This window comes from Cydia splendana, chromosome 27 (genome assembly GCF_910591565.1).
Source record: "Cydia splendana chromosome 27, ilCydSple1.2, whole genome shotgun sequence".
NCBI lineage: Eukaryota > Metazoa > Arthropoda > Insecta > Lepidoptera > Tortricidae > Cydia > Cydia splendana.
In genome coordinates, this window is record NC_085986.1 from 4,294,746 (window position 1) to 4,309,783 (window position 15,038).

At 41.0% G+C, this 15,038-nt stretch overlaps 1 protein-coding gene across 1 annotated transcript in view; it reads right to left on the reverse strand.

Annotated features, from left to right (window-relative positions):
- Positions 1 to 15,038, reverse strand: part of LOC134803725 (scavenger receptor class B member 1-like) — a 56,206-nt gene that overhangs the window by 13,698 nt on the left and 27,470 nt on the right. Inside the window, exons 4-7 of the mRNA XM_063776538.1 lie at positions 4,901 to 5,039; positions 4,056 to 4,171; positions 2,691 to 2,790; positions 1,811 to 1,938 (exon numbers count right to left, since the gene is read on the reverse strand). Of these exons, the coding sequence (XP_063632608.1) occupies positions 1,811 to 1,938; positions 2,691 to 2,790; positions 4,056 to 4,171; positions 4,901 to 5,039 (483 nt within the window). The remainder of the gene's footprint in view (positions 1 to 1,810; positions 1,939 to 2,690; positions 2,791 to 4,055; positions 4,172 to 4,900; positions 5,040 to 15,038) is intronic.

Genomic DNA, 15,038 nt, shown 5'->3' on the forward strand with positions numbered 1-15,038 from the left:
TAGCCGTAAAGTGAGTGGGGCGGCCGTTTTAGGCGCTAAATGCCTAAAATGGCAAATGTGGGTTTTAAAAATCGAGGAAAACACAAGAGGCACTACTTATTAGTGTGCCACGGACGGGCGCGCATAAACGAGGAGTGCGGGGTGGGGAATTATACTAAAATGGCATAAATTGACTTACCTACTTATGCCGAGACTATAGTTAAAATACTTTAAGTTTAGTTTCCATGCCTTGCAATAAGATTGTATTTTTTTTCTCTTACTTGTATTTAAGTGCTTCACTTTAAGTTTGTTTTTTTGTAATTGTAACCTTATTGTGTAACTAGTTCAATAATTTTAACTGTAACAATATTCTGTTATGTGTTTTAATTGATAATAAAATTTATTCTTATTCTTTATAAAACAACTCAAAAATTGGGTAAAAATACACCACAGAAGTCGTAATGTAATTTTATAGTGGTGTTGCTAAGGGCTTGTGCACAAATCACGCGAGGTTCGATAGGGGGGGTGGGGTCACGAAAAAATCACGACAGAATACGTGGGGGGAGGGGGGTATAAGGAGACCCTCACGTGTATTTTTCTACAGTGAACGAAACTAAGAAAAAATACCTACCACATGAATAGATACTTTTTCTAGGTTTCGTTAAACATAAATCTTCACTCCGCACTTCAAAATAGAGAGTCTATTTTACGCAAAGTTGACCTGACCGGTCGGATGGAAAAATTTCAAAAAAAACCCGTGTGGTTATTGGAGGAGGGGGGTAGCCGAAAACCTGACCAAATATCACCAAGGGGGAGGGAGGGGTCAAAAAGTAGCCGAAAACACCTCGCGTGATTTGTGCACAACCCCTAAAGTTAAACAAACAACTTTCCACTTTGATTAAGATGAAATAGAAGTTGTCCCAGTAAGTGAAATAGTTCTCCCCCGTCTTGTTGGTGAAAAGCTTTACCCTCTCTTTTGTAAGTCGGGTAAGTAATGTTTATATCACTACACCTTATAAAACAAAGTCCCCCGCCTCGTCTGTCTGTTTGTGTGTATGTATGTTCGCGATAAACTCAAAAACTACTGAATGGATTTTCATACGATTTTCACCTATCAATAGAGTGATTCTTCAGGAAGGTTTAGGTGTATAATTTGTAAAGATTTTGTGTAACCAGTGCAAAGCCGAAGCAGGTCGATATAGTCTGTATAAAAAGTATCTTTCTTTAGGTAGGTAATTAAATAAAAACCGGGCAAGTGCGAGTCGGCCTCGCGCACGAAGGGTTCCGTACCATAATGCAAAAAATGGCAAAAAAAAACGGTCACCCATCCAAGTACTGACCCCGCCCGACGTTGCTTAACTTCGGTCAAAAATCACGTTTGTTGTACGGGAGCCCCACTTAAATCTTTATTTTATTCTGTTTTTAGTATTTGTTGTTATAGCGGCAACAGAAATACATCATCTGTGAAAATTTCAACTGTCTAGCTATCACGGTTCGTGAGATACAGCCTGGTGACAGTGGTGACGGACGGACGGACGGACAGCGGAGTCTTAGTAATAGGGTCCCGTTTTACCCTTTGGGTACGGAACCCTAAAAAGAGTAAACAAAATCTGACCTCTAATGGCTTCTTAAGCCACTTGAGGGTAGATGAAAACATTACAAGATCAAATAATGTAGGTTAAAGTCAGGTCGTTCAGTGACAGATCCAGGTGGTTTTGTATTTAGTTGGTAAATCAATAAATGTTATAACTACCCGAAAATGTACAAATTATTTGTTTACTTTTATTTAAGTACCTAAAGATACAGAGTATAGTTTTATATTGTACCTTACCTGTTGCACTCCGGGTTGCCCCAGTAAGTGAGATGGTCTTCTCCATTGAGCTTCTCGATGACGTTCATCCTGTCCATGTCGCGGTCACCAGTGTTGATCGTGAAATGCTCGTCTACGGTGCCGTTTTTCTGTAAAACCATATAGATTTATACTCTAGAAAATCAAATCCTGAACTTTAATAGGGAATATTACGCAAAACTCTGCGTAGAGGGCGTCACAAGCGCAATCAAAGGGTCTACCGCGAAGCACAAAAATCGAAAGTTCGGTTTCTGCCTCACCATCACTCTTGCCTAATCGATCGAATAAAGAAATTTCGATTTACGTGTTACGCGGTAGGCCACCTGTAAACTAACCGCCTTGATGCAATAATGTCATAGTGAAAACTTGTCAAAAAACTGTTTAAGGCGTAGTATGTATAAGTTACTCTATGGTTCACTAAACAACATAGTGCTGCACTTTGGCGGCAGAACATTACAGTAATACTCCATAGCCACTCACTTGCTTTTGGTAACTGTAGCTACCAGCTGTCACCCTTATTTTATAATAATAATAGAGGTCACTGAAAAATATCAAGCATGTGACTCATGTGAGTGGCTATTACATCCCAAGCGAACTAGAACTTTGGCACCCATATAGATCTCAATTCTTTCTCCGGCGAAGTCAACAACGACGCATAGGTACCTACCTATTCTTAATATTGAACTTGGCTCTCATTTCACAATTTTATGTCTTTGATGGGATATTTATTTACATTATTTGCCCTTTTTATTGAACTCCACTTTAGTTAGATTTACTTAATTAAATCAGAGCCTAAAAAACAATTAGGCTCTCAATTCCTACAGTCATGTCTGTGGCAGTCCTTAAGCAGAAAATTACTCACCGTGGCAAGCAATCCGAAGTTGGTAAATTTCAATTGCCCTTGCAGACTTAGATAAGTCTTCGCCGTGTTGATGATTGAATCATCGTAACCCCACAGGAACCTGCCAAAATAATAAAAAAACAATAGGAACATTTTTTTATGATAAGCAAAAGAGCAGATAAATCGCTTGATGGCAAGCAATTACCGTTGACCAAGGATACTAACAACACCAGAGGGCTTGCAAGTGCCTTTAAGATGGGCGTATTCGCTTTTTTCTTGAAATTTTGAAGGTTGTATCGGCCCGGATATACCGCGGCCGACAGTTTCCACAGTTTATCTGTGCGCGGCAGGCATTGACGAATTATATCTATGGACTAGCCTTACGGGCACTAAAAATGGTACTAGTTCAGCGGTGTGACTCACCAATTCGAGCCAATCGCGCAGCCTAACGCAGCTAGTTGCGACCAATCGCGCGCGTGATGCGAACTCATCAACCAATCGCGTTGCAGCGGTGTCACACCGCTGTACTGGCCCCATTATTATTGCCCGTAAGGCCAGTCCTGAGATTTTATACGTCAATGGCGACAGGAAGTTTCTGGAGAAACGCACAGTTGGGGACTGTGCTGCCAACCTAAGTGGATATCACTTACAGCAAAATAACGCTATCTTCGGTAGGGAATTGAATTAAATATTTAATATATCCATATCGGCCTCGGTTTTCTCAGCCCATCTCACCATAAGGCCACTAGATATAACGCAATTTAATGGGAAAAATTATGCGCATTTAAAAAAAAATATACGACTAACTACGCACAGTTGAGGGCTGCCAACCATCTAAATGGTGGAGATGGAAATGTAGGTATTGTATACAGGCTGTCCCATAAAAGGTATTTGACACTAGAATTTCGCCGACATTTCAACTTTTTTTCCAACGCAGCGATCGTGGAAGGAAAGGAACGTTAGGTGTATTTATTTTATATGTGTAACAACAAATTTTACCAATAAATAAATAAATCAATCAATATAAAATAAAATTAAAAACTACATAAAGCTACAACTAACTACAAACATAAACTAAAATTATAAATAAAAAACTGGCTCCAGCTCTGTGCCTGTGGGCAGGGTGCCAAGAAGGCTGGCGGCATTGCCGCGCTGGACGGCAATACCAATGCGTTGCGCAAGGTAGGAGCTAGCCCTCTTGTCACCCGTCGCCTCCACGAGGCGCTTCGCCAGCTCGGAGAATATGCCGTGGGCGCCAGGTCCCCACGGCCCAAGGGTTTCCACCCCAAACGGCTCAAACATGCAGCCAGAATCAATGGCTGCATATTTGCGCCGCTTGAGGTGTTCAGCCGCGTTGGCGGCCGTTATATGTGTATAAGTATTTACCTGTGAACTGGTAGTTCGATGAAGGCATCCTTGTGATTGGCGTAAAACAATGCGCCGTTCAAAGCAACCTGGCCAATGGAGTTTATGTTCATCTCTCTCACTTTTGACACCACACCCTGAAAATAATATAAAATAAGTTTGCGATACAACTCAAAGGGCTAAGTTCGCCTTTGTACCTACTTCCTACTTATTGTATGCTATTTTTAATGTAGTCACAGACTTTTACACAACTGCCCAAAAATTACAAACATTTCAAAGAAGACACGAAAGTAGTACCGAGCAACTAACAATGGCGATGTATGCAGCTCGGGTGCGCGCGACCCACCTCTCGCCCCTCGCACCCCGCACGATTGCCCTGTCTAGACGGCTTCGTCGAATGACTGTATTGTTTTAGAGACTGTGCTATTACTCATAATGTGTACCTATATAGAATCTCTCGCTTCCTCAGGACCACCAAAAACTAACTTTGCTCTCTAACAAACAACTATTATTAGGTACATATATGTATGTATGTACATACCAAGAGTATCACTTACTAGAGTAGGACTTTCAATCCGGAGGTCGCGGGTTCGAACCCCGGCTCGTACCAATGAGTTTTTCGGAACTTATGTACGAAATGTCATTTGATATTTGCCAGTTGCTTTTCAGTGAAGAAAAACATCGTGAGGAAACCGGACCAATCCCAATAAGGCCTAGTTTCCCCTCTGGGTTGGAAGGTCAGATGGCAGTCGCTTTCGTAAAAACTAGTGCCTAAGTAAAATCATGGGATTAGTTGTCAAGCGGACCCCAGGCTCTGAGCCGTGGCAAAATGCCGGGATAACGCGAGGAAGAAGATATGTACATACCAAGAGTGGCAGGTTGGGTACGAAGACCTTGTCAAACTGTGCCCCTTCCGTCTTGTCTGGTCTGTACCGGAAAGTATTCCTCTCCTGGTACGACAGCCAGTCCTTCTCAAACTTAATGTTCACGCGCTCCACTTTCTGTCTGCAACAAACACATGACATTAATTAATATATGTTATTAGCGACCTGCCCCGGCTTCGCACGGGTTAACAAATTATACACCTAAACCTTTCTCAAGAATCACTCAATTGAACGTGAAAACCGCATGAAAATCCGTTCATTAGTTTTTGAGTTCATCGTTAACATACAAACAGACAGACGCGGCGGGGGACTTTGTTTTATAAGGTGTAGTGATTTTGAGTAAATATCTTACGAACTTACTCTTCTTCTGTCGTATTAATAAGAGGGCGTCGTATTAATAACTTGTGCAAATGTGCGGTAATGTTATGATTATCGAACGAGTGCGGTAATGCATGTCCACACTCTTTTTTTCTAATTTTACTTTTACTGTTTTAACAATATTTTTTTTATTAATAAGTATATAAGTACTGTTTTTCCTAGCAAGTGTGTTGAAAAACATCGTGAAACAAGTCTGCTTTGGTCATTACACTACACACATCGGCTTTCTTATTGCGCGGTCGCTTCCTCCTTTATACCAGGCGTGGCTCACTCCGCGATTTCGTCGCTTTGCTACAGGTACCTAGCTAAAAGTACATCCGTTCGACCCCAATTTTGGGGTTTGCCATAAGCCGCGCGTGGCGCTGTCGCCACCTAGCGGCCATATCTGTGCTGATCGTAACAGACGCGTTTTGTTAGAGAGTGAGTCTTCTGTACCTAGTACTATTATTTATTCTGTGCTTATACTACGTCTCGAGTGTAGTGTGTCGAACGTAGCACACTTGAATCATATGACACTCCTTTTCGCACTTGTATCGTAAACAACTAATTTCCAACCTCCTCGTTAAACAGTAGTGTAGGTACCTAATACACCTATAGATAAAACCGTATGATAAAGTCAATTGAAGATGATGATGTCCTCCCAGACGTATATCCGTGGACGACGACAACCGGACATATCAGTATCAGGTATTCAGTCACACGTTGTTCCAAATTATGGGGTCATCAACTCATCAGCGCGTGAATATATTATAGTGGCCGAGTAGGTATTTGCGCTGACACAGTGGACTTGTCAAGTCCACGTAAAGTCAAATCGGCTAGGAGAGACGCTGACACAAGTCCACGTAAAGTCAAATCGGCTAGGAGAGAAATGTTTACGAAGATATTGTAAAAAATAAGGAAATTTACACCACAATATTCAAAACGAATATTAATGAGACATAATTTCTTTGAACACATTTCTCGTATCTCACTGGCATGGTGACTTCGAAACCGCCTTCCATTTTGTATAAAGCTTATATAATATCATTATTATCGTGTCTTAGGCTGTTTATATTATAAATGACATAAAAGTGATAACAGAGGTCAGTATAATTAGAGCAGTGCCGTTATATGACAAGCGGCATAAATATGTACTCGTGTTAACACTTATTTCAATGTGTTAAGGTTCAAAATCCTCTGTTAAGTTGACAAAATATATGTTTACATAGTTGCGTGCGTTGTATGTCAGATTAGTGTGCTGCGTGATTTAGGATGAACACTATAATAGATAGTATATTATCATCATCTCATTAGCGTGTATCCACACGGTGTTTTTTTAGGGTTCCGTACCCAAAGGGTAAAAACGGGACCCTATTATTAAGACTCCGCTGTCCGTCTGTCTGTCCGTCCGTCCTCTGTCTGTCTGTCTGCCTGTCATCAGGCTGTAACACAAGAAACGTGATAGCTAGACAGTAAAAAAATTCACAGATTCTGTTGGCGCTATAACAACAAATACTAAAAACAAAATATGTAAATAAAACGTGATTATTTTGCCGTTTTTTGCGTCATGGTACGGAACCCTTCGTGCGCGAGTCCGACTCGCACTTGGCCGGTTTTTTTAATACGTTATTGACACAATGAAAGACTTAACCTTTAACCTAGAATATACCTATGCTGTAGCGATCGACATCAAAGTGATTTGTTAAGATATTGTTAGAACCGTTTTCTCTCGAAATGGAAATTTCATCAAAAAAGTACCTAGGATCGGAAAGCTATTCTTCCTTAACGGCTCGGCCACGACATTGAGCGACTTGCGACGACGGCAGCGATAACCATAGGTTGGAGCGAGACACAGCGATCGGACCTTTCGTTCCCACCTATGGTTGTCGCTGCCGCCGCCGCAAGTCGCTCAATGTCGTGGCCGTGCCGTAAAGCTGATTGGCCCCACCCAGTCGATATTAACATTATATTGCCCCCTGATAGCATCTAATTTGGGATATCGTTTCACAATTTCTCCTTATCTACGAGTATTTTTATGAGCAGCGGTAACCTGAAAATAAACATCACGGCACAAACATTTAGTACCTATCAGTAAAGAGAATAGAGTGTATAGAGGTGTATTGTCAAAGTAAATTTTGTAGTCACAGTAAATTTCTTGCCATCACAAATGAGGATTAAAATAAAACTAAAAAAGTTTTTGGCAAAAATTACATTTTTGGTACAAGCTTTTATCGCTGACTGTACTTTTCTTACAACAGACAACTAATACTCGTCGAGACAATTCTAAAAACCCCTAACACAATTAGGTAGCGTTGTTTCATCACACAGTTCCTATGGCCACCTCCTGTCTCCATCATCAGAACAGTTCGACAGTACCATATTATTGTATTGTCATCAGAACTACATACAGCTTATAACACTTTAAACTCTCGCGTTTTGTACACATATTTAATTACACAAACGGGTCTACCGCGATATAATTTCATTGTTTTTACCTTTAATTCCGACGTTTCAGCTGAGTTGCACCAGCTGTGGTCACGGAAAGACTGACGTCCCAACAAATGTCAACGGAGATATTAATAAAACACCACTAAACTACCCGAAATTAGTTTATAAAAATGTTCGGGGTAGACAAAGAAATTGCAGCTACCCGTTAAAGTTTAATGTTTATTGTCCACGGCACGACACGCAACACTCACAGTATCCGTACACTGGTCCGAAGATATATCCGCTGGTTTCAACATTTGAATCACTGGTCCCCAAGTAGACGATAATTTGTACCCGTCCTCACGATTGAAATTTTTAGGGTGTTTTTTAGTTTTTTTAGGAGATTAATAAAAAATCACCGACAGGAAGTATTTGGGATACAGAGTGAGTTATATAGTTTGCATTTGGAGTGCAGTAGTTACTTGACACCGGAGGATTTTCAGTTATGCGACCGGGTAACGTATTTGCAAGCAGCAAGGAAATATGACCTATGCAGGGATACACATGAGCGGAAATTGAACAGATTAATCGTGAGACAGAAACGTAGACGTAATGATGAACATGGGGTTTCGTCAATGGACAAGAGCGAAACTGTTATTAATCTGTCAAAGGAAACGCTAGATCAACCTACAATAAGTCTATTATCAAAAGGCATGAATTTTGCGCTAACTCCAAAACGGGTTCCGTACGAAAACATCATATGTAGCGTAGAGGAGGCGTTAATCCGTAATAAATTACCGGTTAATGACGCGGAAACTGTGCGCCAAGATGTTTCGGTATTGCTACGGAAGGTCAGACTGCCTTCAAGCAACATTTCTACAGCGGAGCGTCAGGCGTTAAGAACCCTCCGGGACAACGAGGATTTACTTGTTTTAAAAGCCGACAAGGGTAATGCTACTGTGGTTATGGATAGGCTAGACTATGACAGCAAGATTCAAGCGCTTCTTGCGGATAAGACTGTGTACAAACCAGTCAGCTACAATCCTACCGCTAGGGTCACCACACGTCTGAGGAAGCTCATTAAAGATCACGAGGAGTTGTTTACTGAGGACGATTTTACCAATCTTCACAGACCAAAAGCTGTCCAACCACCTAAATTGTATGGACTACCGAAGGTGCACAAATCGAACATACCCTTACGGCCGATTGTTAGTCAGATTGGTTCGCCCTCATACCACTTAGCGAAACATGTTGCGGGTGTACTGCAAAAGCTAGTGGGGAAGACATCGTCCTACGTAAAGGACTCTCGTCATTTTGTTGACATTGTTAAGACCAGGAAATTGGAACCGGATGAGATAATGGTGAGCTTCGATGTGGAGTCGTTGTTCACCAATTTTCCATTAAAAGAGAGTCTGGGCATTGTCAAAACGAAGCTTATAGATAACGAACTTCCAGAAGAGTATGTCACTTGGTTGGAGCACTGTCTAGAGGGAAACTATTTCCTCTACCAAGGGCAGTTTTATGTGCAAGTGGATGGAGTGGCGATGGGCAGTCCAGTTGCCCCCGTAATTGCCAACATATGGATGGAACACTTTGAAGAGTTGGCATTACGTTCCGGACCGTCTGTAATTACAATGTGGAAGAGATATGTAGATGACGTGTTCTGCATTTTAAAGGGCAACGCCGACACAGTTGAGCATTTCGTCGGCCATTTAAACTCCATCCACCCAAAGGTAAAGTTTACATTTGAGATGGAGTGCGATAGATCCTTACCCTTTCTGGATGTAAAGTTAAGAGTGAAACCAGATGGAACCCTGGCACACTCCGTGTACAGGAAGCCCACACACACTGACAGGTACCTACAAGCATCTTCCCACCATCATCCGAGGCATCTACAATCCGTGGTCACATCTCTGGTTAACAGAGCACGAGACTTATGTGACGCGGAACACATTGATAATGAGTTAGCCCATGTTCAGGAAGTGCTAAAGAAAAATGGGTACTTGCAGAAAATCCCACGCACGACTAGGAAAAAAGAAAGACATCCGGAGGTTAGTAGGCAACCAGCCTTTTTGCCGTATGTGAAAGGGATAACGGACAAAGTTGGATCAGTACTGAAGAAATTCTCCATTAAGACTGTATACACGCCGTTATCTAAAGTAGCAAGTCTTTTACGCAGCCCAAAGGATGTCATTCCGTATCAGAATCCGGGTGTCTACAAGATAGAATGCAGTTGTGGAAGTGCGTACATTGGCCAAACTAAGCGCAGCGTTCAAGAGAGGGTGAAGGAACACATAACAGCTGTTAAAAATCGCCATGTAAACAAATCCGCAATAGCTGAGCACTTGCTGACAACAGGAACGAATCACTGGATTGAGCTACATAAACCCAAAGTCCTCTCCAACGAGCGACACTATTATCCGCGGATCGTGAGAGAGGCGATTGAAATTAAAAAACACCCTAAAAATTTCAATCGTGAGGACGGGTACAAATTATCGTCTACTTGGGGACCAGTGATTCAAATGTTGAAACCAGCGGATATATCTTCGGACCAGTGTACGGATACTGTGAGTGTTGCGTGTCGTGCCGTGGACAATAAACATTAAACTTTAACGGGTAGCTGCAATTTCTTTGTCTACCCCGAACATTTTTATAAACTAATTTCGGGTAGTTTAGTGGTGTTTTATTAATATCTCCGTTGACATTTGTTGGGACGTCAGTCTTTCCGTGACCACAGCTGGTGCAACTCAGCTGAAACGTCGGAATTAAAGGTAAAAACAATGAAATTATATCGCGGTAGACCCGTTTGTGTAATTAAATGGGTCAAACAGATCACTGTGTTATGTCTTTCCTGTAGACATACACAAGAGTTAAGGGCTATAAAGGTTAATTTTCTTATTTAACCCTTATCCACGTGAAAAGGTCCTCCTTTTATTTAGAGAACTATGATAAAATCATTGCTTAGATGCCCACAAGCTGTTAACTATTGCCCACAGGAGAGAAAACTAGTGTGTTATCGCGAACAGCACATTTTTCTCTCCTGTGGGCTATAGTTAACAGCTTGTGGGCGTGTAAGCAATGATTTTATCATAGTTCTCTAAATAAAAGGAGGACCTTTTCACGTGGATAAGGGTTAAATAAGAAAATTTATCTTTATAGCCCTTAACTCTTGTGTATGTCTACAGGAAAGACATAACACAGTGATCTGTTTGACCCAAATATGTCTACATACAGCTGCCAATTTTCATGACGCTACGATCCTTGGAAGATGGTTAAATTAGTTACCTTAGATTCCATTACATAGTTACATACAGGTCGACCTAATAAAAGCTTGTTAATGAGTATATATCAGTGGTATATATATTATATATGTATATATATGTACATATATAGTTAATAGTTAAATGTTTTTTTTTTTATCACTTTGACCCATGTTCTTTTACTGATGTGTTAATTTTTTTAAATATCAAACGGTGACGCTATCTAGAGTTAGACCAAGAAAAGTCTGCAGCAATTTTGATAGCCCACGCAGTGCACGTGTTATTTTAAACGTCATAATTTCATAGAAGTTTGAAGTTTGAAATGGCACTTGCACTGTGTGGGCTATCAAAATCGCTGCAGACTTTTCTTGGTTTGACTCTACACGAGTATAGGCCAAAGGTTGAGCGTCTATTCGGGTATAAATTTTGCTTGATTTTTGGAGGCACGGTTTTTCCTCAGACTTTACTTATCTTATACGGAGTGACAATATCTTTGGTATCAGTAAACGCATGTTTAATAACCGTAATACGAAGCCATTGTTCAGCCTTTAACAACCCATGTGTATGCTCTAGTTATTTTCTACAACACTTACATTTGCTGAAATTTGCTCTTTAATTTTCTTATTTTCTTATAAGTAGCACAGTACTAGACGTGTGCGCCGCGCCGGCGCGCCGCCGCCGCCGGGCTTTTTTGCCACGCCGCCGCCGCCGATAACTGATCGGCGTGAAATCGGCGTGACCTTGAGTGTTATATTTGGATTACAATCTGGATTTTTTTCATTATATATGTTACCGTTGTCAAATTTATATCAATTATTTATTAAATGAAACAGAATAGCCAGTGACTAAAACTATTTGACACACCGATTAACCCTTCGGGTGGTAGCACCTCCGGTTGAACGGAAGGAGAAATGGCGCGGCCATTTTTTTAAATATGCCTCTGCGTGGCAGAGGCCGCGAGAAGGTTCGGTTATAACAAGGCCGTAATTGGCAGAGACCGTCTCGCGGCATCTGTACGACGCTACATTTCGCGCCTAAAATAAAACCGTTATAACTATGCCTTGCTTGCTCACTCTTGCAAGATGCATTCGTCAATAAACAAGGATGGTATTCCCTAACGGTCGCATTCCCGCGTTTGTTACAAAGTTTGTTAGAAATGACGACGTGATGTTCCTGCCCCACCTCGCCCATTACGCGCCGACCGTCGTCGAGCCGCGAACATTCAAACGGAATACGCACTGATAAAAAGTGAAATAAACTGTGTGAATCGTGTTAAATGTATTGTTTTGTCATAAAGACTGCTTTTTCTACAATCAATTGATTTATTTCGTAATTATACGTATTTTTACATGAAAGTAGAAAAAAATTGGTAATATGAGATTAGAACAAGTCTAGCATAATTCACATAATTAGAATAGAATTCATTGGTATACAATCAAATAACCCATTTTATGCTGAATTCAGTGATATATAGTTTATATATATCATTCATACATTTTTTTGGGAAACGGTCATATTTCTAACACGCGCCAAATTCGCGATGATCACCTGTTGAGGCCCCGCCACTTGACGTATATTTTTCCAAAATGGCTGCGCCTCTCAACGGGCTTGTTATGTCTGTCCGTCTCGCGGCCACCGCCACTTACCGTAGAGACCTCGAGGAGGACAATGCCACTCGAAGGGTTAAGTAATCCTGTGTTCAGTGTCAAGAAAGATGAGGGAGCGATACATGAAGTAGTATTTTTTCCTATTAATTGTGAATTCACTTTCAACTCTTTAATTTGAATTTTTGAATGAAATACATCGTAATGGCGGCTCTTCTGATGAAAATTGAAGATGAAAGTTCTAAAGAGGTCTTAACATCAACCATTCCAAGACCAAAGTAAGAGCAAACATGCTCCCAGTTACCGATGCACTCGGCGATTACAGAAAAGTGAGCTAGTATATCTTGGGATGATAACCAGTGCCGGTGGTTGCACCGCCGAGAGACGCCGCAGAGCTGGCATGGCCAAGGGTGCTATGGCTAACCTCAACATGATCTGGAAGAACAGAAGTATTCGACGTGCAACTAAAGTGCGCTTGGTACGAGCTTTTCAATATTCCAGTATGGTGCCGCAAATGGGAGCCTCAAACATGTGACGTGCAAAGGTGCTTTTGAGATGAGATGTTGACGAAGACTGCTGCTTCTACCTAGGACAGCTAGAAGAACAAACCCCTTAATCCTTAGAGAGAATATTGCCACACGGCTCTCCACAACATGCCATGGGCGAGCCCTTAGATTCTTCGGACATATTATGCGGTTTCCAATGCATGATATATGAATTTAGGCCGAATGAATGGCAAACATGCTCGGAGTGGAGCATGTGTGAGATGGTCGGACGTTGTGAAGAAGTGTGCAGATGTGCAGTGCACACGGCTTATGACCGCACAAAATGGAGACAAATTTCATGTCGTGATCATCAGCAATGCGAAAACGCAAAAAAGCAAAGAAAAAAAGAGAAAGAAGAAGATACATCTCAGTGCATGAGCCTGGTGCTTGTACACCAGGAATACCATAGCAGTCCGCATGTCTAGCAAATTTAAAGGATATCTGGAGTTCTATTTTGTTACAGTACTTAATTTTTAATACGATAACTCATGGAAAGCAAGAAAACGGAGAGTTACAGATCGGATCGTAGGTCATTGGGACCAGGTGACCGCTTACAGCAAGCCAGTTACTAGGGAAATCAAGTTATTATACCTATCCTATATTAATTTACAAACTCTATTTTACTCACAGCCTATTCAAAACTATACGTAGATTACGTAATTTACTTACCAGCAACCTGAATTGATCAAATTTTCAAGAAAAACAACAAATTAATGATTTTTCCTACGAAACCTGAAAGTCAAGGTCACGCCGATTTCACGCCGAAAACACGCCGCCGCCGCCGATTTTTTGGCAAACGCCGCCGCCGATCATTTTTTAATCGGCGCACACGTCTACACAGTACAGTCAGCAAAACTATTAGCTTAGCATCCCTGCATACAAAAAAAAGGTATATAGTAATAAAATATATAATTGTTTTACTGACCTACATCAATTTCGAGTAAGTAGGTACCTATACCTACCTAATCTATAGATTTTTAATACCGACCAGGGAGCCGATTTTTGAATTTCGATCGCTCGATTTCGTCACTCAAAAAACGGTGGAAAACGGCGAAATGCTAATTTTTGAAAAACGAGCGATCGAAATTTGGAATCTAGTGGTAATGACCACTCGATTTCAATTCTATTAGTAGAATTTAAATGCCTAGTAGTGCAGATATTATTGAACGAAATACACGAAATCGAGCGGTCGAAATTCAAAAATCGGCCATTGGACATTTTTTTTGTTGTAAGTTGATGTGTGCTCTTTAGTATTTCCAGAAATTTAAGGTTATTAGGAGAAAAAACAATTCTATTTTTTCTCCAAATAATATTTAAATTTCTGATTGTAAGCAGACACCCTAACCTATGGTTTTTTTAATACAAGCATATGGCCCGCCTGATGGAAAGCAGTCACTGTAACCTATGGTATATTTATGTCGGCGGCCGATCGTAAGATCAGGCATATCGTGAAATTCCTAGGCATATCGTGAAACGTGAAAATCTTTCCCTGAGTCGACGGAATTTCTGGGCAGTTTGCCCTTCGGGCATCTGAAGCAACCAAACGAACCTATCCTACCTATGTAATGGTTTAATGTGACTATCGTCAAAACATTACACAGGAACATTACGATCTGCCTGATCTTACGATCGGCCTACGACATTTATACCACGTCGGTTTCATTTTTGCCAAAGCTGATAAGGAGACCTTCGCTAACGCTCAGTAAATATAATTTGCTGAGTGTTATAGGTACCTATTCTGTATGATAATTTTCCGGACTATCCTAAAGGCCTAATAGTGGAAATATTTGCTATACATGGGTGAGGTCTTGGTAGCTCAGATGGCAGAGCACTGAGCTAGTCTAGTGCATCCATTAATCGTGAAAGTTTATTCAACGTACATAAGAGTAATATTGTCTTCGGTTACCGCGATGGTTACTCATGAAAT